Source organism: Strix uralensis, chromosome 1, assembly GCF_047716275.1.
Source record: "Strix uralensis isolate ZFMK-TIS-50842 chromosome 1, bStrUra1, whole genome shotgun sequence".
NCBI classification, from domain to species: Eukaryota; Metazoa; Chordata; class Aves; order Strigiformes; family Strigidae; genus Strix; species Strix uralensis.
The window spans coordinates 102,625,674-102,649,790 of record NC_133972.1 but is presented as its reverse complement, the minus strand read 5'-3'; the positions used below and the strand labels follow the sequence as shown (position 1 = coordinate 102,649,790).

General features: G+C 43.0%; 1 protein-coding gene across 4 annotated transcripts in view; it reads left to right on the top strand.

Moving 5' to 3' along the window:
- The first annotated feature begins 3,232 nt into the window (after positions 1–3,232).
- EPB41L4B (erythrocyte membrane protein band 4.1 like 4B) overlaps positions 3,233–24,117 on the top strand; it is a 180,444-nt gene continuing 159,559 nt past the window's right edge. For all 4 annotated transcript variants that reach the window (XM_074875473.1, XM_074875463.1, XM_074875481.1 and 1 more), the window contains exon 1: positions 3,233–3,563. In XM_074875473.1, the coding sequence (XP_074731574.1) occupies positions 3,261–3,563 (303 nt within the window). In that variant the 5' untranslated portion in view covers positions 3,233–3,260. The remainder of the gene's footprint in view (positions 3,564–24,117) is intronic.

Below are 24,117 nucleotides of genomic sequence, written 5' to 3'. Positions count from 1 at the left end.
GCCTGGCAGGCCAGGAAAAATCCATAAATGTGATTGCAGTGACAGAAAGCAAAACAATAAAGAGGTCTCTGGTGCCCAGGCAGCGCATGCGTGCCCTGTGAGGGAGAAGTCTCTTCATGGGACTGTCAGTGGTTCATTCCCCATCCCCATTAGGTGGCTGCCTCCGTTACGAAGCTTTCAAAAAGCGATCAGATGAGATTTGAACAAAACCAAAACTCTGAAAGAAAGGGCAAGAGTAAAGTGCTTATAACACTTTTACTTAGTTATTTAGCCATGACCAGCAACAGTGTCTCCAATGGTTACAGATCCCCATCTTGCTGCTACTATACAAATGTCAGGAAGGATTTTGATAAATACTCTCCCATTTACACACTGCTTAGCATTATGGCAAAAACATTGGTAAGGCTGGTTACTTGCAGGGATTGCTACCAGAACTGCGATATGGGTTAGTACAAATGGTTGACCTAGGTCATGACTTCTCCTGTGGCAGCGATCAAATCATGACTCCCAGGGGAGACTGCAATACTCCATGGGAAGTAGATGTTTCAGTGGAGGGCTATTTTGATAAAGATTTAAAAGTAATGCCCTTAACTACTGCACAGATGAGGACCACAGCAGTTTCTGCTTGTGCTTCTCATTGGAAAGCAAGCAAGTAGTAGGCACTCTGAGGAGGGACTGCACGGCAGAGGTACCAGCAAACCGAATCACTTTAAGGTTTGCACCCCTGGAAATGCAGAGGATGGAATGTAAAAGTACAAACCCGAATGTAAATTCTAGTTTAAATAGCTCTCATCTTGCAATAAATGTATCATGGCATCTTCAGTACCCACAGTTGCTCAAGGCTCTTGTTTCAGGGCTAAAGATAGCTCTGCTGGTAACATGAGACAAAATAATGGTGGAATTGTTTTACTTCAAGAGAGGCTGGGTACTAAGGAACCAGCTTTATTTCCTCCCACCACCAGCTCCTTGCAGAAGATCCTTTACCATGAGCGTTATCTCATATTGCTTAATATGAGATTTAATGGGACCTCAGCACCTCTATGGCTGTTCTGTAAATACAGCACCGCCTCTGGGGTATGGCCACCAGCCCGTGTCCTGTGTGTTGCTAATGCAACTCAAGCAAGCCTAGGTTTACGCATTCTAAAATATCAGACTTCTGTTTTCATGACAAAAGTTGAAAGAGACAAAGGACTGAAGTCTCACAGCTGAGTAAAGAAGCTTTTTAGCATTGCAAAAGAGTTGTTCGGTTTTCTGCTAGGCCAGTCCTGAGGGATGCCAGACCTCCCTTCCACCCCACTCTCCTTTGCACCAGAATTGCTGTAGCTCCCTCAAGAGACAACAGTATTTCTGCTGAATGTCCAACCCTTAAGATCATTTGTGTTGCTTATGGTATGCAAACGAGCTTTACGGGACTGTGATATCTTCACAGCCTTCAAAGCAGTGAACGAACCCTAAGGTATGCTGCACCATTCAGGATCTGAAAGAAAATTCAAATTCTACTCCTAATGCAAAAGGAAAAAAAAAAAAAAAAAAAAGAAAACATTAGGAAAAACTCCATAACTTGTAATAAGCGTCTACTCTTGATTGTGAACGTTAGCAGGCAAAGATTAGCACCTTTCCACTCTGTTTCTAGAAGAGCTCTTCAGCTCTTTTATGCAGCTTATAGAGTGCAGAAGGGCTGCGGACGCATCCCTGCCAAAGATCATGCAGTTTAGTGACAGCCTGGGCTGATGAGACACTTCAAGATCTGATCCAGCGCATTGAAGAAACACAGAAAAGGATGCAGAAGCAGCAGGCAGTTACCTAACACTATCAAGTCCCAATAAAAATTGACAAGCTGAGACATTTTGGCAGGCTTTCTGAATACCTAATAGGACAATGCTTGTGTAAACCGGCATGGAAGTAAGGTTAAGGGAAATAAACCCACAGAAGGAAAAAAACCTTTAGAAGCAGCAAATTATTTCAGCCTAAAGCCCCTTAGACCACATCTGGCCATAGGGTGACAGAATTAGTCCCACAGATTGTTTCTGCAAGGCGTGATTCACATCCAGTATTTTACTCATGGCAATTCAACAAAAGTGCTCCCACCCGAGCCAGAATATATAAATATTTAACTTATTGACAGACTGACTGTGTGAGCGAGTATTTGTACCTATGGATTTGCTCTGACACTTAAATAAACCCGTACTCCTTCCTCACTTGCAGCTGCGGAACCGAAAGGGAGCGAACCCCCGGCAGGTCTGGAGGGTTCTGCTTTTTCCACGGGACCACGTTCTCACATCTGTTTCCTGAAACCTCCAGACCACGGTGATTGTAAAGGCAAAGGCGGGAGCGTTTTCACACACCTGGCAGCCGTGTTCGTGCCCAAGGGATGTAGGCAGCGGCAGGAGGGGAGGGGAGGGGAGAGGCGGTGCGGTGCGGTGCCCTCCTCCTCCTCCCCACGGGACCCGCCGCTTCGGCCTCCCCAGCACAGCCCGGACGCGTCCTTCGGGCTGCGCCGGGGCTTGTTAGTTCTCCATCCCCCCCTTGTCGTTTTTTATCTCGCTATTAACTTCCCCCAGCCCCTCTCCCGCCCGTCCGAGGGGCGGAAGCTGCAGACCGGGGCGGGGGCAGAGCGGCGAGCTCGGCGCCAAGGACGGGCCGCCCCCGGCCCCCCTGCGCGGCGGGTCCCGGCGGGCCGCCCCCCGCAGCGGCGCAGGGAGGCCGCGGGCCCAGCCGGAGGAGGCCCCGCGCCCCCGCCCCGCCGCAGTTCCTCTTCCCTCCCCGGCCCGGGGGCGGTGGCGAGGGGCAGCCACCGCGCAGACGCCGCCCCAACGGCCCGGCGCGGCGCGATCGTCCCCACCGCCGCGGAGCCGGGGCAGGTGCCGAAGGAGCGGCGCAGAGCGGCTCGGCGCTTCCCCCCGCCGCACCGCGCTGCAGAGCCGCGGCCGAGGCGCGGGGAGCCGGCGGGCCGAGGGCGAGCGCCCCGGCCGCGCCGCAGGTGGCCGCCCCTCGCCCGCCTCAGCAGCTCCCCCTGCCCGCCGCCCGCCTTCCCCCGCCTCGGCGGCGGGAGGAGCCGCGGCCCGGCCCGGCCCGGCCCGCCCCGCGGCGCCGGGCGGCGCTGCAGAGGGCGGAGCGGGCGGCAGGGGCGGGCCGGCCGGCGCCCGGCGCGGGCTGGCTCCCGGCGGGCGGCGCTGCTGCGTTGCTCTGGGAGGCGCCGCGGGGCCGGGCGCGGAGCTGCGGGCTCGGGGGTGTGAGCCGCCGGGCAGGGCGCCCCCAGGATGCTGCGGTTCCTGCGCAGGACCTTTGGCCGGCGGTCGATGCAGCGCTACGGGCGCGGAGCCGGGCGCGGAGCCGGGCGAGGTGGGCTCGGCGGCGAGGGGGACGAGCGGGACGGGGGGCTGCGAGGAGCCGCCGCCGCCGCTGCCGTCGGCTCGGGGGGGTTCCCCTCCTCGCCGCACCCCGGAGGGGTCGTGCACAGCGCCGGAGCCCCCGTCCACATCCCGGCGGCCGGCGGCAGTAAGCCGGTGCTGCAGTGCCGCGTCCTCCTCCTGGACGGGAGCGAAGTCAGCGTGGAGCTGCCGGTGAGTAACGTGCGCGCTCGCCTCCCCTGCCTGCGGAACCGCGCTTGCACCGACCCTCTCCCCTCCTCCGCATCGCCGTGTCTCTGGGTGTGTGTCCGGTGACAGCCCCCCCGGCGGCACAACATGCGCCGCTCTCCGGACAAGCCCCGCTAGTTTCTTCCTCCCCTCCGCGGGCGTTCTCGCCGCCGTCCCCGCCGGCATGCACCTGCTGCCAGGTGCGCGGCTGCCTCCCCGCCATGACCGCTCCGCTCGCCCCCCGCTGCCCGCCCCCCTTCCTGCCGCCTGAAGCCGCTCGCGTCCCTCTTCCCTTTCCCTGGAGCGAGCGTGGAGGAAGGTGGGCACCTGCTGTCCTCCCCCTCCGCCCGCAAACCCCCAAAACCAGCCCCCTGCAGCGGTGCCTTCAGCCTCGCCTCTCCCTGGCGGGGCCGGCCCTGTGGTGCGGGGCGCTACCGGTGCGTCTCCCCGGCGGGGGCGGGTGGCTGTCCGCAGACCCCGCCCGACGGCACCGCCGGCCTCGGGGGGCACCGCGGGGGGCTGGCGGCCAGCACCGGAGCAGCCGGCGGGGGCGGCCGCCAGCCCCGCAGCACCTGTGGCGCCGGCGGGGAGAGCGGGGCGAGGCCGGCCGTGAGGCGAGGCGGCGCGGCGGGGGGCAGCGGGGGAGCCGCCGCCTCGCTTCGTGTTTCCCAATGCCCGTGTCACGCCCCGGGGCACGTCCGGGCGGGCAGCCCGGCCCGGCACCCCGCGGGTCCGGCCGCTGGGCGGGAGGGGCTGCGCGGCGCTGGGGGGCGGTGGGGCCGCCAGCGCCTCAGGCGGCGGCGGGGGGCCGGGGGTGCGCAGACGGTGCCGACGCTGAACTTTTCCGCCTCCTGCTGCTGTGCTGGAGGAATGAGGAAGGGACGGAGCCGGCCTGCCGAGCTCTGTGTGTGTGTGTTTGTCGGCTTGGGGGGAAGTTGGGCCGCGTTTGTGGGTTTTTCGGCATCCCCAGAGCCCGTTGCGTGTCCTTTTATCCCTCTCAAAGGAAGCTGCACGATGCATGTTACTAATTTACAGAGTTTGGGTTCTTTCTTACAGCTGCGACGTACTCCACATTGCCCATCATTTTTTTGCTAACCTTTTCCTTCCCTCTTGAAAAACAACTTTCCCGTGAAATAGTACGGAAGTTTATCATAGTCTTTCTACTTGGAAGTTTATTTATATTCTTTTCTATTATTGTCATCTTTCCATTTCAACCCAAATAATCACCAGCCATTAAGCTTGGTCTACAAAAGCAGGTGGGAGAACTTGCTAATAACGAGTATAACAACATGATAAATTGCACGCTACTTTAATCTCTAGTAGTGTGAAAGAGTGTTCTTTTCAGAGTACCTTCTGAATCTTGTTAGGTGCCTTTCATGCTAATAATTATCTGTATATATTGGCATCATTTCACTAAAACGGGGAATTTGGCAACCCTATGGCTTCTGCTTGAAAGAAACCGAAGTGATGGAGTAAGACTCTTACAAGTGAATATAGAAGTATGTGAATGGAGCCACCTAGAGATACTTGGCTGCAGAATTATCAGGCCTCCCTTGCCTTACAGACTAGATCACACGTTTCCAGATACTGGAAATGCTAATATATTTCCTTTCCTCACATCTCCTTCAAAACTTGCTGCAGTCCTTTGAACATCTCGGCACAAATCTTTTCTAAACAAGACTTGATGAATGTTATCAGCATGCGAAGGATTTACTTCTAGAGGTCTATGTAGATAAGCTCAGTAAATATTTTGCTTAAGGTTATACTCCCTCCAATTTATCAGAGTTCACCTTTTGCTGTGGAGCGTGTTTAGGATGGTCTGTGGTTTTGAAGCATCACAGAAAAGGAGGTAATGGCCCTTTTAGTCCTTGAGTATTGGAAGTATATGGAAGTATCTGCTTGGTCCAGTAGAGAAGCTGAACTCTTGCTTGAATTTGACCTCCAAACGAAGCCGAGGCTACCAGTGTTTTCAGAATATGAGCTGCACACGTGGTGTCTGTTGTTCATTTGTCCAAAGACAGGGTAAAAAGTTGGGGTTTTGGTTTTTTACTGAAATTCCTAGACTGGTGGAGGACTCTGGAGCATGTAATAGGTGTCAGTGTTTTGAGGATTAAAAACTGTTCTGTTGAATTGCATATCTGTTCCTCATGCTTTTTCCTTTTCTTTCGCGGAAAGTAACACCCACGCTGAGAGTTGGAAAAACTGAAAGAGGCGTTACACCATTTATAGAAGTTGATCGGTGAAGTTTCTCTGAGCTTTTCAGCTCTAGATTTTATGGAATTAGGGCCTGAAACAGAACGGGCTTTAATACTCAGAAGCTGTGGTACAGAACTGGTTAAGCTGAATGAATTGAGTAACATCTTTTCAATTTAAAAAGAAAAAAAGTTTGTGTCTAGTGGTTTCGCTCCATTTCAGCTCAAATTTTAAGCAAAGGGAGGGAGTGTGGGCTTCATCACCAGTGAGTGGCTTACCCATGAAGCCAAGCATGTAGATAATTGCTGAGGACTTCAGTGTGCTGCTGGTTGTGTTCACAACTGTTTATTTCAGGAGATACTGGCATCTGTAAAATGTGCTCTTTTTACGGCCTGCTAATGTTACACCCCAGTTGTCTTTCCAGTGGAAAAAGGAATTTGTTGATATTCAGACATGATACTCTGGTAACTGCAACTTTTTAGGCTGCTATCTAAGGCTTTACTTAGAAGTAATTGAAAGGTTTATTAGATCTTAAAGGCTATTTTAAAGTCTATTTATTTATGTGGAGGAATCACAGAAAAGACATGACTGAGGGAAAACTTTAGCTATACCTGTAGAAAAAAAGTTTCTGGGTTTTTTGTTGAGTTATTGTTTTGGGTTTTTTAATATTCAAGTAAAGTGAACACCCTGAAACTTTTGTCCCAGTTAAATGTATCAGGTTCTGCCACAGTGTTTTCTCATATGTGGGGGTTGATGGTGGTGTTGGAAAAATAAGTCCTTTATCAGTAGGTTGATAACTATCTTTGGGGTTAAGGTTAGCATTTATGTGATAGTATCTTTATTAGAAACTGCGCATCTGGTAAGCTCTTGTCTGCTTATGGTGGTAACAGAAGATTTTACCCTGATCTCTGAGTCCTCCTTCAGCTTGTTCTTTTCTAGGCTGTATAGCAATATTGTGACCTGAGTCACCTTTCTGCTTTATCTACATTTCCCCACCCACTTCCTTCTGGGGCATTTGCACTTTATTCTTTTTACTGCATGTCTTCTGCCCTCGGACTACCCCATCTGCTAGCCTGCTCTCCTGCGGTGCAGTGGACTCTCTCACTTGTTGGTGTTCTCCAGCTGTTCTGAACTTCTTTACTACCCAGCTGTCCCCATACAAATGTCAACATAAAACTATTCTGAGCACTGTAGATACCGCTGGATGATGGTTTCTGTACTCAGCTTCTCACATGAAATTTCAAGGATTGCTTAACGATGCTGGTTTTTTTGTTCAATCTTAAGGCAAGAGTCGTGTACTTCAAAAGTATCCTTTCTAAATAGAATAATGCACTGGATGGCTTTTTAAACCCACGAGCTCTGCAGGGCCCTGTATTGAATGTGAGGTGCTATTAAGGTTGGATACGCTGTATAGGAGTGAATGGCAGTTGGCCAGTTCTGTTGCTGTGGGGTGATTTCCCACGGGAGGGGGAGCATAAATGGTGTCGTTACTTCCTCTTGACTTGACACCGAGTGTCTGCACGTCTGAAATCTAGTCATAAGAATTGTTGCAAGAAGAAAAATAGATTAGAAACCATCCGTTCGTCCCTGTCACATAGGTATCGGTGCATTTCTTTTCACCACTGAGAATGTTTAGTATCTTTTGTGTTGCGTCTTCATATGCATTGGAGGCTGTTACTTGTTCAGATTGTGTAACTCAGCTGTAGGTAGATGGAAGGCTGCTTGCTCGCTGCTGTCAAAACAATCTTGCCTCTGTTTTTCTGGAGGACTCATGACTTTAATGAAAGAAAAACTGGTTATGGATGATGCTGTGTTCTTACATAAAGAATGCAGGGAAAGAGCATTGACATTTACGCAGCAGTGATGATGCCTGCTAGTTAATACATAAATGAAACAGTCTATAGATGGCTCTTAGATGAGGCCAAAAAAGCATTTTTTTGTTGACTTTAAGACACAGTTGCTGGCATTTCTAAAAAATGAGTCTCTGACTTTTAATTCAGTGCATTTTACGAAAGTTTAAAGGGAAGATATGAAAGATGGCTACTCAGTGGGACTGTCCAGAGTAGCAGGACTTAATGTCCCTTTTCTTAATGCCACTGAAAACAGTATTCTGTGATAAACTGGGGGAGGGCAGGAGGGGAATAAACATATGTAGGGTGTTCTTTGGTTTGTGTAATCTAAGTGGGATAAAAAAGAGGGAACAAATGGTAAGCTTACTCTACTATGGAAATCCTTACCCTGTGAAGCAGATATAGGATACCTTACATTTTCTGTGACGTGAAGCCACAGTAGTCAACACATTGTCTGTCATAAATACTCCTTTCTAAAAATCTCCTTGCTCTGGTAAATTTCTGTGCTGCTATGAATGTCATTACAAGACCTGCATGATGTCTTATAAAGTAGGTGATGTTTAATGATTAAATTAATGAACAAGTCAAATATAACTCTTTGAATCTATGAATTGTTTTCAGATGGATAGCTTTTGTGTTATTTCCTTGCCTTCCTTTTGGTGTATCTGTTTTAATAATTGTTTCGGCTGCTATGGAAACACTTCAGGATAGGGATAGTAAATGTTCTTCAGTACCCTTTTCTAATCTCTAATCTTCTGTGTGTTGTATCCTTTTCTTGTTGGAGTAACACAAACATGACAACATTTGCTATCTGGCCTCTATGCTTACATCAAATGTAAATGATAAATTAACTCTTTAGTAGTCATCTCTGTCTTACAATTATTGGTTAGTGTATCGGGAGAGAAGTAAAACTCATTTTTTCTTTCTTTTACATCACATGATTTCCTAATGACATTTCAGGAATATTAACTCTGGAGAAATGCACTAATATGGGTGTAGACACTTAGATTCAAGTTATTCTCTGGAATCTCCTAATTGAGGAGTTACCCCCCCACCCAAATAGATATATAACATCGATGGGGAACAGGATTTTTTATTAATTCTTTAAAGCTTTTATCACTTATGAAATAGATAATATGCCTTCTTTATGCAGAAGTTACCTTTCAACAACATAAAATTAGAGTACTCGTTGGAAAATGTTAAAAGCATATTTGCAGCATTGGAAAGACCTCTCATATTCATGAACTCCTGGGGGCACCAGCACCTGTAATCCCCTTCATAACTGATCAAGCTCCATTTTTAGAAAGGGTCACGTATTTTGCTTCTGCAGCTCATGTTGAAATGCCCGTTCATTACCTTACAGTTCTTACGGTGTAACTGTAGCTAGAACTCGATGTGTTGTCTTCTGGCAGTAGCCTTTAATTATGTTATCCATGTACTGCATACTTTGATGTGTTGCCATGTATACTGAAGGTGTGTGAAAAGCATTCATAGTAGAATCACATACAGAACTGGGGACATGTGCAGCCCCAGAGAAATAGGAATGAGATGGGGTGTGCACGTGTGACTGCAGCTGTGCTTCAGAAACACACAATGTTAGGTTCTTGAGGGAGAAGACAGAATTTTAGTCCTTGATGTGCTCACCAAACATCCCCAATAAATCTATAGCAGATGAGACACTTCAACAATACATAGTAAAAGAGGGAGACAACGAACAGTGTTTTGTTTTGGGATATGTTACATAAATGCTGCTTGTGAGTTTCATTATTTATGGAAACCAGTAGCATTTTTCAATGCAATGCAGATAGATGGGATAACAGGACTGCTGCTGCAAAGAGTTGACAACCAGTGAGGGGAAGAAAACCAATGATGAGAGTACTGCAAAGACAAAAGTATGAGCACCTGGCACTAATTCTCTGATGAAGATCTTATGTGTTTGAAGATATGGGAAGAAGATAAGGTCATTGTTTGCATTCTTTCAGAAGTCTTTTTACAATGGACTAAACACAGCTATGCTTAGGAAAGTAACCATGTGAAATGTCAGTGTGGCTGGGCCTCTTGTTAGCACAAAATTTCTTTTCAGTAGCAGTTGTTTGCACTGGGCTTAACTACATGATCACGAACACTGGAGAAACTCGGAAGACCACCATGGATTTGAATGGAGGTGGTCAATGAGAAGGGAACTTTCAGAACAATTAGAAAATACGGGTTTTTTGTAAACAGTGTACGTCTAATATATTGGTTTTTTTCCCAGTGGTTGTGTTCTAGACTAGATTGTTGGGTAGCAAACCTGTAGCTTCAGGCTCTTAGTAGTGATCCTGAAGAGGAGAAAGAATGTCTGGGCATGTAAAAATTCCTATGAGGCAGGACATAGGAGCAAAGACACTTTGGAAGTGCACCCCATATAGAAGAGCAAGCAGAGGAATAGTTTTGTTTGGATTGCAGAAGGTAGTACAGGAAGAAACAGGCTGAAATGTTGAAGAAACTAGAAATGGTGTGGGATGTATTGTCTATCCAGTTCTTTTCTGAAACAGAGAGGGGACAGATATCTCTACTCCTGCTGCTCTGTGCATGCTTTTCTTCCTCATGTGCTTCCTTTTGCTTCTACTTGTAGTGCCTCTGTAAATCTCTCTTCTCCTGAAACTTTCTGAGAGGCTGGCTTCATTTAGTGTCTCTCCTTCTCCAAGCATAGGTCCATTTTCCAGTTCAGGGCTTCTGTTTTTGAATTCCCAACCATTTCCACCCACCCTTCTCCTTTGCAGTCTCCTCCCTGAGCAATTCTCTATACTTTCTCTGTGTGGATATCATCTGTATTACTAGCATGATACTTACTGACTTTTCTTTTTAGTAAGACCAGATTTCTTCTAGTTTTATGGGGTTTTTTACCCCACTCTTTTCCCTGTCTGTAAAAGCAGTTTTCTTTGCATCCCAGGAGCAGCTACACAAGCTGTGAAACAGTTCGTGATGGAGGATCTCTTCTGGGAGGCATTTTAAAGAGCACGAGAGGTCTACTTCCTTCTGGTTTGGGCTTTGAGCATAGTTCTCTGTCCCGTTCCCTCCTACCAGTTTGGATAATTTCTGTGGTTCTCTGTAGTTGTCAGAAATTTGAAATGCTCCTCAGTCCTGTTCCTTCCTCATGAAAATGCGATTTCCCTGTTGTGGCCAGGGGTCTGTGGCTGGCTCAACAGCTCATTCAGCCAGCTTGACTAGCAACGTGCCCTGTCTGCCAGGGCACAGATGGTGCAGGTGTCCTGAACATTCCCAGTTGTAGAGCAGACGTTAGGGGAACGTTGGTAGCAATTGGTGAAATAGTTAATTCAAAGGTTAATCTTCCTCACTTTAAAAATGCATGCTTTCATACAAGACAACAAAAATGGACCTGAAAACTCAAATGGTGTGGGAAGGAGGTTGAGAAAAGAAGGGAGAATGTATACATCATTGACTTTATAGACCTTTTGCAAAGTATAAGTACAAATAATTTATTTTTTGCTAGAAGACAACAGCTGTTAACTGTACATAGAGTGTGGCTGGGTTAGTATTTTAAATTACTTGAGAAACACATGGGTTTCTTTAGTATTTGTTTTCCAGTGCAGACTATGGTAAATGTTCTTTTATTCTTTCCACATTAGAAATAAAAGGGTTGGAGGGTAATGAAGTGTTCAGAGTGACCATCTGCTCTTCATTTGACTTGCTATTTCCATTTATTTCTACGCATCAATTTAAATATGTCCTGGACCATTAGCTACATCGTGATGAGATTATTTTGCAATATTTGTTGAAAGTTCCAGATTCAGACTCCAGCTATGAAGCATGAAGAATGTTAAGAGTTAATTTATATTGACTGTTTATGTTTTTGATGTGTACAGATTCAGATTATTTCCCTTCCTTATTGTTGTGGAACCACAGATAGTTTATCCAAACAAATACCAAATGTTGTCTTTTTTTAGTACACTGACAAACACATTGAGTTGAGATGTTACTGTATTTCATGACTTTAATAGTGGTGCAATTTATATGATAAAAAGAGACTGGAAATCCTAACAGAGGATCCAGTTTAATTTTTGTGAAATACAACAAATACCTGTACACAAATATGTGCAGAGTATAGGTCCTTTCTTTTGAAGAACTTGAACTTGTATGAACATACCCATATGAAATACACAGTTAGAAAAGCATAGTGTTATAAGTTAGGGATTGTGACCTGTAATTTAATTATTGTAGACTGCAACATTATTTCAAAGGATAACTTATCCAAGGGTGAATTCTTTTGTGTCTGTCTGAAAATAATGCTTTTCACAGTAGTTCTTCCTAGTACTAGTAATTGATTTTATCTGTTATTTTTGTTTATGTTTTTTTATGTATAAAATATATGTAGACTTGAGAGGAATTTTGTAGCTTAGCGGTCTTGGCTGGGAAAATACCTGTTTCTTTTTCTGACTACATGGAGACTAAACAAGGAATCCACTTTCCATTTTTAAGTTTAAAGTTTCTTACTGTGTACATTTCACTATGTGACGTATTGTAGGTTATGTATTACAGGATAAGCAATTTCAGTTGACTCTGTTAAGCTTTAACATTCTCCTAGGTTGTGAACAAATTCTCATTTTAATATTGATGGATAAAATAAACATGCTAAGTGCATCTTTTTTGTTGGCGTTAAGTCCAAACAAAAATTACTTAATGCCCAAATGTTACCTGGCTTAACTGTGCAAGTGAATGTTTTCCACCTTTTCTGAGAAAAGGAGCAGTTCTATTAAGTTTTTAATTTGTCTGCCTTGTTTCCATCCAGAATTGGCCAAGGCTGTTTTCTGTCATTTAAATGAATCTCTTCCATACCTTGTTAGTGGTTCCTGGAGCTATGATATGGTACGATTTTAAATTGAGGGTTTGCATTTGTGTAAAAAGACCATACCCAAGAACTTCAGTTTTTATAAGCAGATCTGAAAACACCAGTATTCTGTACAATCGTTGTGTTGCAACAAAGATCACTATTCAGTACAGATGCAAATCCTCAGTATGTAGGTTTTATATTCAGGCTACTTACTGAGTAGAAATTCTTCCCGAATAATGAACCTTCCCTGAGTGCTTTGCTTTGAGAGATGATGAATGATGAGTCTGTTATCTCTTTGAATTAAGCAAATAAGTGAAGAGTGGTGGTATTCTTCAAAATAGGTCGTATCACTAGGACAGGCAGCACCCTGGAAGCGTGAAGTCTAGTGGGCAGTATCCACTTACCTTCTCTCCTACTGTGATCTTTGGATGCCATTGTATAGCTGTGTGAGTTCAGACGTCCTGCTGTAGCTCTGTGGAGGGAAGAGTGGGTTTGGTAGAGCAGCAATATAACTTGTTTGCTGTGCAGAAGACTTCATTTCTTTTCCTCCCTCTTCCTGCTATTTCATGTATTGGGCTTGATTTAGGGCTTTTTTTTTTCTTGCCCTGCTGTTCAGCAATGAAGAGAGGGTGGCAGGATGTTTTCTTACTTGTTACTGACATCCCCTTTCTCTGAGGAGGAGTGTTCCCAGCCCTGCTCCGTGACTGCTCCTGAGCCCGTGAATCTCCTCTGCCAAGGCCATGTTGGGAGCTGTGGCTTGGAACACCTGGCTCTGCAGGGTGGCTCTGCGTGTGTCCAGGATCTGCCTTCCACAACTGATTCTGCACGCAGCTCTCGGCAGTGCGTTGGAGTTCTGACCTTGACTTCCAGTTAATTAGAAGATGTTAATGTTGATGAGGTTTGGTTTTAAATGGGGAGACCTGCTTACTAAGACAGCAGAGATCGCTGATTCCTTTTACAGAGGCCAGTGAAGCCATTAAATGTTGACTGTAGCACTTTTCCCATTCTCCTTTAAATCAATTGCATAATCTGTCATCTGCCTGTATGTCTGCTCTGTCTCCCTCTGCTCCCCCTGCCCCAATGCAGTTGGCTCCCACCCCCCCATACATTTCACAGTTGGGTTTTGTCTGTTGGATGAACTGTTGCAAAACTTGTAAAATAGGGAATCAAACTCTTGGGTTTAGGTGTGAAAATGGGGGAGCCTTTGGGGCATCAAAACATTTGTCATAGTACTCAAGTTTTTTGTTTCAAACAGTAGGAACTTAGAGGGGAGAATTTTTTTTAATTGATGGATTTTGGAAGTTCCATGAAAGGTGCTTAATATATTTTAGGAGGTCAGTTTAAGAGGAAATAATCTCCACAACAAATATTTTTATAGTATTCTTAAATTTAGTATTGGAAACAAGCTGAGGTTACCACCTTCACTTCTTTTTCCTCTTGAATTCTCTGAGCCATCCCCTCTTTTGTTGGTATTGCTTACAATTGCTTTTTTCCTGTGTGTCATGTTGATGCAAGATTTGCATTATAAATTTATCCTATAGTAAAACCGTACTGATGTGTCATTTCTGGCTTGTAAAGATGTTTACAAAGTATGGGGAAGATGAGGGAGGAGTTTGAACTGAAGTTGATAACTGTTTCTCGAAGGGAAGGGGGAATAGAATAGAAATAGAAAAATTCAGCACTGTGAAACAAAACCAAGTGGTTTTTGTTTGCTGCTGTTGAAATTTACCAGTAGATACTCTCATTTTACAGTTTGTGTGCTTGGATTTTGATGTATTGTCACACTAGACACCCAGCATATTTTGTTTTATAATTTGATCATGAAGTATATTTTTAAAAAAAAAAATCAGGTGTTTTGGCAAAGATTTTGCTTTAAGAATATGGTTATGGCCAGGAAAGGGAACCTTGATTTCTTTCCCCCCACATATTATGATATTAGATACTGATAGAAGTATTTCTTCTGGAAGAATTGACAGAGAGAAACGGATCATCTGGTAACATTTCCAGCATGATCATAATCTGAAAAATTGTCAAAGCAAAAAGATGTGGTCTTTCAGAAATAGAAAATATTGTTTATCAGAAGTTTGTTTCAGAAAGCAGATTTTTCTCTGTTAACAACTGCCAGTTTCTCAGCATTTGTGTATGCCAGGAGTGGAGAACTTTTCCAGCTGTTTCAGTAAGCCGAGTCCTGGAATCCTTCTATTAAGATAAAATAGTCTGAAAATATTTTCTAAAATATATTTAGGGCTTGTTTGGATGAGATGTTGGGGGATATGGTGTAGGGGAGAACTTGTAGAGTAGGGCTGATGGTTAGACTCGATGATCCCAAGGGTCTTTTCCAACCTGAATGATTCTGTGATCTCTAAAATATTTTCTAGGAAGATAAAATAGTCTGAAGAACCTCTATGGCTTTATTGTGATTTTTCAGGAGCTGTCAAAAGTGGGCAAGCTGAAGTGCAAGTGCTCTCTTGAAGGATAGCCTTCAAATTGAACTTTGTTTCTTCTTCAGGATTTCCAACGCATCTTACTGTTTACTGAAATCAAAAGTTACTTCTTAAATTAAGGCAGATAGAGCTTTAAAGTAATACCAAAATCTTCAGCAAGGTGTTTGGAAAGTTGTATTTTGCAAGCTACAGGGCAAATAAATGGTTACCTTGCAAAGAAGAAAGGGCAATATTTAAAAAGTACGAATTTCTGTTTATTGCGTATGCACTACCTTCATTCGCAGGTTAAGGCTGTCAAGACTAGGGCAGCACTGAATGACTTGTGGGAACTACCAAATATAAATCCCGTAAAAAGTCCAAGGCCTTGGGAGCTCTGCCTACAGAGAGCAGCTCTCCCAACAGTGTCGCCTGCTTTCCTGCAGTAGTTTTGGGTCAGGCTCCCAAGTCCTGGTATGTATCTGGGAAGAAAGCTTTTCTCCCACTTTTGTGTGTCTTAGAAAACGGCAAACCTTTTGTACTAGTTTGCAAAATGGTGCAATAGTCTGTCTGCATTGCAGAGCTGATAGAGGTGAGATGGAGAAGGAGTTGTTCTTTTGTTTCTCTGGTCTTACAGAGAAAGTGAAAGCACTCACTGGAAACTAGCAGCCAGGTAGTTGACAGGCCCTGTGCAATCCAACAGCAGTTTGTGGTGCTGAAAAAAATGTCCCTGAAGGCAAAATATGAATTCAGTGCAGTTCGAGGGACAAGATATGACCACTTTGTCTAATGCCAGACTGTCGCCTGCTTGAAAAGTATGTTCTGTGAAATTACAAACTTGGGTAATCTCTGCCTCTGCCCAGGTGGTAGTGGAAGCTCTTCAAGAGATGAACCAGGGAGTAGGAAGCTGGGTGCAGGAGTGATGAAGAAATGTGTGCTCTGGAGGATACTTCTGTTTCTGTCCTATACATGGTCATAACCTGCAGTGCTAATAAACTGGGAGCTAAAGAATGGATTATAAATGCAGAAGCAGTCACCATAGTTAGTGCTAGGAGGCAAATGGGCAGCTTTGGTTTCAGAGCTAAATGAATTTATGATGTTATTCAAACCCACTTTTGTATCTCAAAAGCCTGTGTGAGGCTGCTGGTTCCCGGTGACAGTAAGGAATGGGGATTGATGTTTGAGGTAGCTAGGATTTGACGCACATTTTGTACTTTTGTTCTTGAGTAGGGAGGGAGACAGACAGTTTTCTTATGGCCTGACTAGATGAATATGAACTTATGCTAACAGAACTTGTTGTTTTTACAAGCAATTATTTTTTTTAAAGGGAATTGTTAGAATGGATATGCAGGAAATCACAAATATGATTGTTACCTGTTCGTATCTCCACCCCCGCCCCTCCTCTCTGAAGCCCTGGCAGTTTCATCACCGCTTCTGATAGAGCTACTGCATTTGCTAAGAAAATTTGCTTTGGGTATGTGGCTAGCAGAGGTTCTGGCTGTCTCTGTTCCTGTTTGTTCTTCCTTTTAACATATTTTGTTAAAGCTGTTTTGATGATGATAGATGGAAGTCAACTGACTGTTCTCCCTAGATACCACTTGGACTATCACTCTTCAAATTATATTGGAGAGTTAGTCATATGGATGGCTTGTAAATGAATAAGTTCTGAACTGTAGGTTTGTTTCAGGTGAGAAAGGATCATTGCGAATACTTAATCTGTTCTCTTTCCCTGGTCATTCTCTAGAACTTCTTCCAAGAACGTGTTTTAAGCCTGTCACTTTTAGCATCAGCTCTCTCCTTGGATCTCATTAGTTTTTCTGCCTTTAAGAGTCTTTAACGAGAAGCAGTTACTTAGTTGTATGTGGACTCTTCAGAATAATAACAGGTTTTGGTACCTGAGCAGACATGCGACAAAAAGTCCTGGGACTGTAGGGAAAAATATCCTCCACACAAAGGTATGTGAAGTTCATGTGCAAGCCACCTCTTAGTCTTATCTTTGATTGTCTAAATACATAAAACCAAAATTTATTTCCAGATGCTTTTCAGACTCAAAATTATTCTTTGTAGCGCTTTTCTGACTTTGTGCATAATGTGCAGACATTTGAGCTGGGCACAGCAATGTTGTTATAGTGTTTTGCTGCATGCTATATGAAATGGTGTTGCTCCTTACTTAATGTTCCCTTGTTATGCATTCATGGCTCATGTTTACTTTCTTGGCTATAGCATTACACTGAGAGCTCATGGTCAGTTGTTCTGTTGTTACACCAGAGTTCTTACAGTGCTGCTGAAATCCAGGGCACTCACTTTCTTTGATGTAGTGAGTGTGAGTGAAACTTCTGTTCCTCTGTGTGTAACCTGTGATTTCAGTGACTTCAGCTACATTGGATTGATGCGGTTCTGCATCCCCAAGAGATACAAATCAGTGTGTACAACCAACAAACACCATCATCTCCTGCTACTGTGCCAGTTTTGCAAAGTTCATCAGGAGTGATTTTTATTACTTCCCTTCCAGGGAAAACTGTCCGGTGAGTGACTGTGAGCGGAACAGTTCAGGATTGCACTGACAGTGCTGCTGGCTGGCTGATTTCATCCTTTCCCTTCCTGATTAATTAAAAAAAAAAAAAAATCTGCCTGTTGTGGACTACACACATCTATTTTAGGAATGCTTATGCTTGCTTTTGTCGGAGTGTTTCATAGGCTGTGTTTTGAGAGTCCAGGTGTTTCATGGTCAGTAGAAGTTCAAAGAGTTCTTGGCTTGTTGTTCCCATTCTGGTGCTGCAGGCAGATACCTGCCCTTTCAGCTGTCTGTGGGGCTGTGCTGAAAGCCAGGTGAGGGATCAGATCCAGGGATGTTTCACTCTAAAAAATGCTCTTGCAGCACTGAATGTCAGAAATTTGTTAAACATACTGCATAATTAAGGGGCCAAGCAATAGGGAAAAACCTGACAGAGGGCACAGGAGCTCTTTAAGGAGAAAGTGCTGGAAAAGCACCTGTGTTATTGAGTTGGGCCTTGAGGGTATAAATAATCACTTTAGGGATGGTTTGATATTCGTGTACTTAGTGCTCTCATAACTTGATCGGGTGAGTGCTCCTTGTCTGCCCCACTGAAGTCAGGCAGATTAGTATGAAGTGGAGAAGAAATGCTTAGTTGCTGCAGCAGTGTGGTTCAGTGACAGAAATCGTGGCAAGTAGTTCAAGCTTAGATCTGAAAGAGCTCATCTATGCCAAAGTCAGATATCTTGCAGAAACATATTCGAAGGTTCCTTATTGCTGCAGTCAAATAAAAGTGTAGTCTTATGGAGGAAGAAGTTAGACTTGTTGTATGAGACTTAATTTTCTTGAAATCATGATGAGTGGTGTAAATTATGCTGTTGTTATTTAATTTATTGCTGGCTGAATCCAGCCGTCTCTAGTTCCTATTTTCAGAATCTAACAGGGAGATAGAATTGATAAGAATAACAAAGCTGCTACTAAAATTAGAAAGAGTCTAGGAATTTTAGAGAAGGTCATCACCTTCTAGGTTCCACCTGTGGAGCTTTAAATAGAACCAGGACTGAAAATAGCATCTTATGGTCGTTACTTGATGCAGATATCCTGTGATGGAGTACTTCTACACTCCTTATCCCTTCGAGGCTGTCTGAAAGTGAGCTGAAAGGCAACTATGCTGTTGAGGGAAAACACACTGCATTGACCAGAGCCTGGATTCCTAACCTGTCAGGGATTCATGAAATTCAAGTAGTCTGAGTTTTAAATTAAATCTTTATTTGTAGATATTCCAGAAATGAATCTTGCTGCTAGTACAAATTCAGTAAATCTTGATTGTGAGTAAAATGAAAAGATAAAAAATTTGAATTGACGTTTCTAATTCCTCAATTATTCTTAGTTTAATCTCTCACTTGGAAACTAATCTGTGGATGAGTTTAACTTCATGTTGCATCTTCAAAATTAATCTTACAAGATTTTAACGATTTAATTTCACATTTATGGGAAGAAACTTTAAGAACATGATCTAAACCAACACTTTTTAAGAAACAGGTGGAAGATTATTTATATCTTCAAAGCACAAATGGACAATTCTGAATCATGCTGAAAAAGTTCCAGTGGAATATATGCTTTTAGTTCCAAATCCATAAATTACATTAGAAAGACAGGTTTCAACTAGTGACAACTATTTTAGACATTTGAATAAACATGCCTTTTTTTCTCTTTTTTGAGGGGAAAACCAGGGAAACAAAATTTTGCTTCAGGATTTTCTTTATGACCAACTACTTGTGTTCTTCTGATGGCTTGTGGAATACATCCAATTTTCAAAATGCTTCAGAAAACAGAGTTCCCAGGCCATCTGGTGCTTCTTTGTGTACATGCATGCCTGCGTCCATGTACAGTCAGGGATGTTGTGCTGCAACTGCAGAGTGAGGGAGATCAACTTAAGTTCCTGGTCTGGGAAGCTAAAGGATGAATGCATGCTGACCAGAGAGCTGAGAGGTGCTGGTTTTAGTGTTCATAGGTGAAGGGTTCCAATTTAAGATTTGATTAATTTTTAGATTACTATTTACTTATTTTAAGGTGCAGGCATTTGCTGCTCCTCTTGTGATGCTCCCAAAGCATCTTTGAAGGTGGTACACTGTCTGGGTAGTAAGGTGACAATGTCTGTAATCACCATCTGGACAGAAAGACTTGAGGTTTTGATAAACAGCTGCAAAAAGATTACTGGAGATTGCTTAAGATGTTATTGCCTTTAGCTGTGTTGCCCTGTGACTAAACCGGCAGAAGGATCTGTGTGCGCTGGTGTCTTAGCCTGTCTGTTGAATAACCAGATATGGGTTTAAACAATGAGATAAAGTATACATTTTGTGTTGTGGAGGAAATGGTGATCTTCAACAGAGTCCTGAGAGCACACACTTTGTAGAGAGTACTGATCTATTCAACAGCTGCAGCAAGATCACCAGTTTGGGCTTCATCTTAATAAGGAAGAGTCTACTTTTCTAATATGCTTCACTGGAAGAGAGTTGCCAAATCCTTTGCTCTAGTGTCACTATGAGCTCGCTGTTTTACTTAAGCAGCTCTATGCCAGTAGTGTGACAGATGTCATGGAAGTCGAGTACTGTTGTGGTTCTCTGAGGAGCTGGCAGCAGCGGTTGCTTGCCCTGTCAGGCTTCTTGGTATAAGTCTGGACTGCTCTTTCTGTATCCACAGTATTCCTCTGTAGGGATAATCCTCTGTCTGGAAAGCCCCCGGAAACTACTACAAATGTACTTCAGGAACAAATTTTGAGTTTTATACTGACCAAAAGGGGATGATCTGAAACACGGTCTGCAAGAGAAATTGGATTGATAAACTACAGAAACATAAGACACAGTCTGTAGATGCAAAGTCTCTTGACTATGTGAGATTGAGGAAATTAGTTTAGCTGTAGTGCCTTTTTATCTGGACTTTGTTCTAGAAGCAGAATTTCACCTTACACAAATACTGGAAGTTGACTAAAGGTATTGCAGTGTTACAGTACAAAGTTCCTTTTGCTTTGACATTCTTTATTGGATTGAGGTGACTGTCTTGTGATAACCTTGTAGGGTGGAAAAGATGAGCTTTCCTTGTGGAACACCCTATACTCCTAAACTAAAAACTTACAGCTTTTTACCTGAAGCTGTCCGTGAAGAATTTGGTCACTGATAGTGCTAAAGCATAGACAAAGCTGATAATTTGCTAAAATACAATTCTGTCTGTGCTACAACTAATCTAGACGGATTATAGGTAATCTAAGTATTAGTGACTTGTTACACACTTGTAATCACAGAAAACCAAACATTTGTCATAAACTTTCCAAATTGGTGGATAAAATTTGGTTTGGTATTTCCCCCAGCCCAAGTGCTTTAGGTTAACAGTGGGGTGGGGTTGGGAGCATAATTCCAAATTAATGAAGTTAAGACCTCTGATTGCTTTGAGACTTTTGTTAAACGTTTCTGCTGATTCTGAGAGGGGAGGAAACAAAGTTCTCATCTGAATTTATGTAAATTTATGACTTGTCTAAACACACAAATTACTAGTTCATTCTGTCAGTGTAAAATAAATCAAAATAGGCAAAGTTTAAATGCAATACCTGTGTCTTGTGCGTCATCTAAAATGCTTTAATAGACTTTATTTACAGCTTTACCAGTCTCAATGAAGTAGGTGTGTGCTTGTAAACTAGCAGATTTCTGTCAAATTGGTTTCACTCTGCCAGGTTTGGAGTGTGCAGTTCAGATAACTAGTAGCATGAGGACTGTCTACAGTTGTGATGGAGGTGACAAATCAGTCTACTGTGCTATTTATGTGTTTATAACTTTGTTTTTATATATGTGTATATGTATATAAGCTTGTATATGGTTTGTAATAATCATGTGTTTAAGGGTAGGGAACTGACATATCTCAACTAAATCTTAATGCACTACTTTTTGGTCACGCTGCATTGGCCCTAAGGGTTGCTAAAACCCAGTAGCTAAGCTACTTCCTTTCCTCTGGAAGGAGAAGGAAAGCTTTCTCTACTTACTGCCAATGCTGCTTTTAAGCTTCTGCATTTATATGTGAAACTATTACCTTTAGTTGGGTGTGCTAGGCGCCAAGTGTAAAAGCTTTATAGTACTTCCTGCATTAGGTAACTAGCTACAGAGTAGAAAACGATAAAGTTAGTGTTGCTTCCAGTATTTTAATTTACCATCTTCACGTGCTTTTTCAAGGATAGTCTTGATCTGAAAAGTGCCATTGCTGTAGTACTGGGGAGTTGAATGTTGTTAATTGAATCTTATGTTAAGGAATCTGAGGAGAGGAAGAACAACCTCTTCTTTTCCTTTCTTCTATTCCTCCTCTCCTTCTATCTCTGAGCTGATCATCCTCCAGATTCGACCTGATACTTCGTTCAAACTAGACCTTTTCCTTCTTTTTTTGATATGTTTAGTATGAAGTTGTCACAGTTAATTATGATCAAGATTTCAGCTATCATCTGAGTCTTAAATTTGCTATCAGCATGACATGTGTAACCTGAATTATTACTGGCTTTGTATGTGGGTAACAGATTGAACAGAACTCAAAGAATATGCTTAAAAGAAGGACTTCAGATCATGTCCTTTCTCAAATATGCCATTTAAATAGAGCTGCTTTTCAAGCTGGTCCACCATTTTTTTAGTTTTTTTTCTTGTTGGATGGGGGAGGGGTATCACCACATTTTATTTTTCTTAGTCTCATCTCTAGTTCGTTCTTTTTCTGCGTGTTCTTGAGCAGTATTTAAGACATGTTCCACTCTTTTGATATGTAATCCTCTAAGAATCTGCCAAATGATCACTGCAGCTTTCTCCAAATTTCATGCTGCTGATGCAGGAGAGGGCTATTTTACTGTGATAATCCTTTCCCATCAGAATCAACTGCATTGGCCAATATATTCAAGACTACATTAATGTAACTGGTGCTGTAGTTGGGTTTTTGTCTTCGTATGCCTCTAATAGAGCTAACCTGTCTTCCTGAGTGATTGTCCTTCTCTCACCAGTTCTGTGCTTTGTGTTTCATTCTCTGAATTTGGAATGCTTGGTGTTCTGGTGCACCAAGCTCATAGCATATTGTTTTCCAGCCTAATGGACAGAATGTATACTTGCATAAGTACTGTAGGGAATGGTCAGTCAAATGGTGGCTACGTTCTCCCATTTCCAGAAGCGTACTCTTTTCTCTTGATGTTTTGTGTTGAATTTCCTCTTTTGTTAGAAATGTTTCAAGGCTAGAACTTGTGTTTTTTATGATATGAAGTGTGGTTTTGATACTTGACGACAGTGTGTGGAAGAAGTGATTGCCACCCATGTCTTAACTTTATCTGGAATCTTGTTTTTGAGGAACCTGGCTCCTTCAAAAACTAAACCTGTGGAGGAAATTTAACTTCTGTGGAAGGCTTACCTTATGACTATCATCTGTAAAGTATCTTTAAGAACAGAGGCAGGAGAATGATGCTGCCAACCTCAGACTGCTAATGTAATTTTAGACAATAATTTAAGAGAAGTAGGACTATTGTATTTGTTTTGATTAGATGAGGAGAAATGTTGTGAACTGGCTTCTATGGAGGCTTGGGAAATATAGTATTACTCAGTCAAGTAGTAGAGACCTTTATGATGCTCTGGAGTTTGGTACTTTGATGTGCAGAGTTTGTTTTAACCTGGAGGAAAAGATTTGACATGTCATCCTGTTTAGGCCTTCTAGTGAATAAGACAATGTCTTGATCTCAGTAAAAAAATAACAGTCAAGAGGTGGGTTAAACTGGTTTTTATAACCTTAGTGATATTTGGATTTAGCTAAATGGAATGTTAAGCATTAACACATGAAAAGATTAATGGCAAAATACTGAAGTTAGAAACCAAACAGCTTATAGCAATCCATTCAAAGTGCATTTTTCTAAACGAAGATGAACTCTTATATTTTCGTATTAAAGGCAGAGATTGCATTAACTCTACTGCAAGCCTGTGTAATTTATTGTAATTGGTTTATAATAGTAAGAATGTTACAAACCATGCAACTCAGCATAGTCATTCATCTTTCTGACACATTGAATTTGCACGTTCACGCAGCAGTCTTGAAAAAAAAAGTCTTCAATTTGTTGCAGGCTTTTAGGGGGGAAAAAAAATCAACCTGAGATTGTCAAGTGTGGGTTTTTCCCCACCCTTAAGAATTTGTGTTTGCTAACTTGCATAGAAATAGGTGCAAATGTGAGATGATGTGAGCTGTGAAAGGTTTTTTTTTAAATACATAACCACTTGGTAAATTTGCATAAAATCTACTGCATTCCTCAGTGATCTTATGCTCACAGAATGCAGTTACTTGGTGTTTTTACTCTAATAATGCTAAAGTGCACCTGTTATTCAATAAAACTTCATTATGTATGCTTTGTGACTATCTAATGATCTCTGTTTTGAGTTACCATGACTCATTTGGGGATGGGCTGTGATGACAAACCAAACTCATGTCACTTAACAATTTTTGTTTTTTACATTCTCATCCTGAAGCTGTTGTGCTCTTCACATGAATTTTTAATCACTGTTTCCTGACTTCCTATCTTAATTGTATGTTGGTGCATTCTGTACTTGCTTTCGGCAAAAGAAAACTCCAAGTACAGCTCTGGGACCTAAAGATCTGCAGCGTGATAAAAACTTACTTCTAGATCAGTAGATAAATGAACTGGCACCAGTACTTACCACAGTGTTGGGAAAACTGTCTTTGATGTAAAAGCAAACCT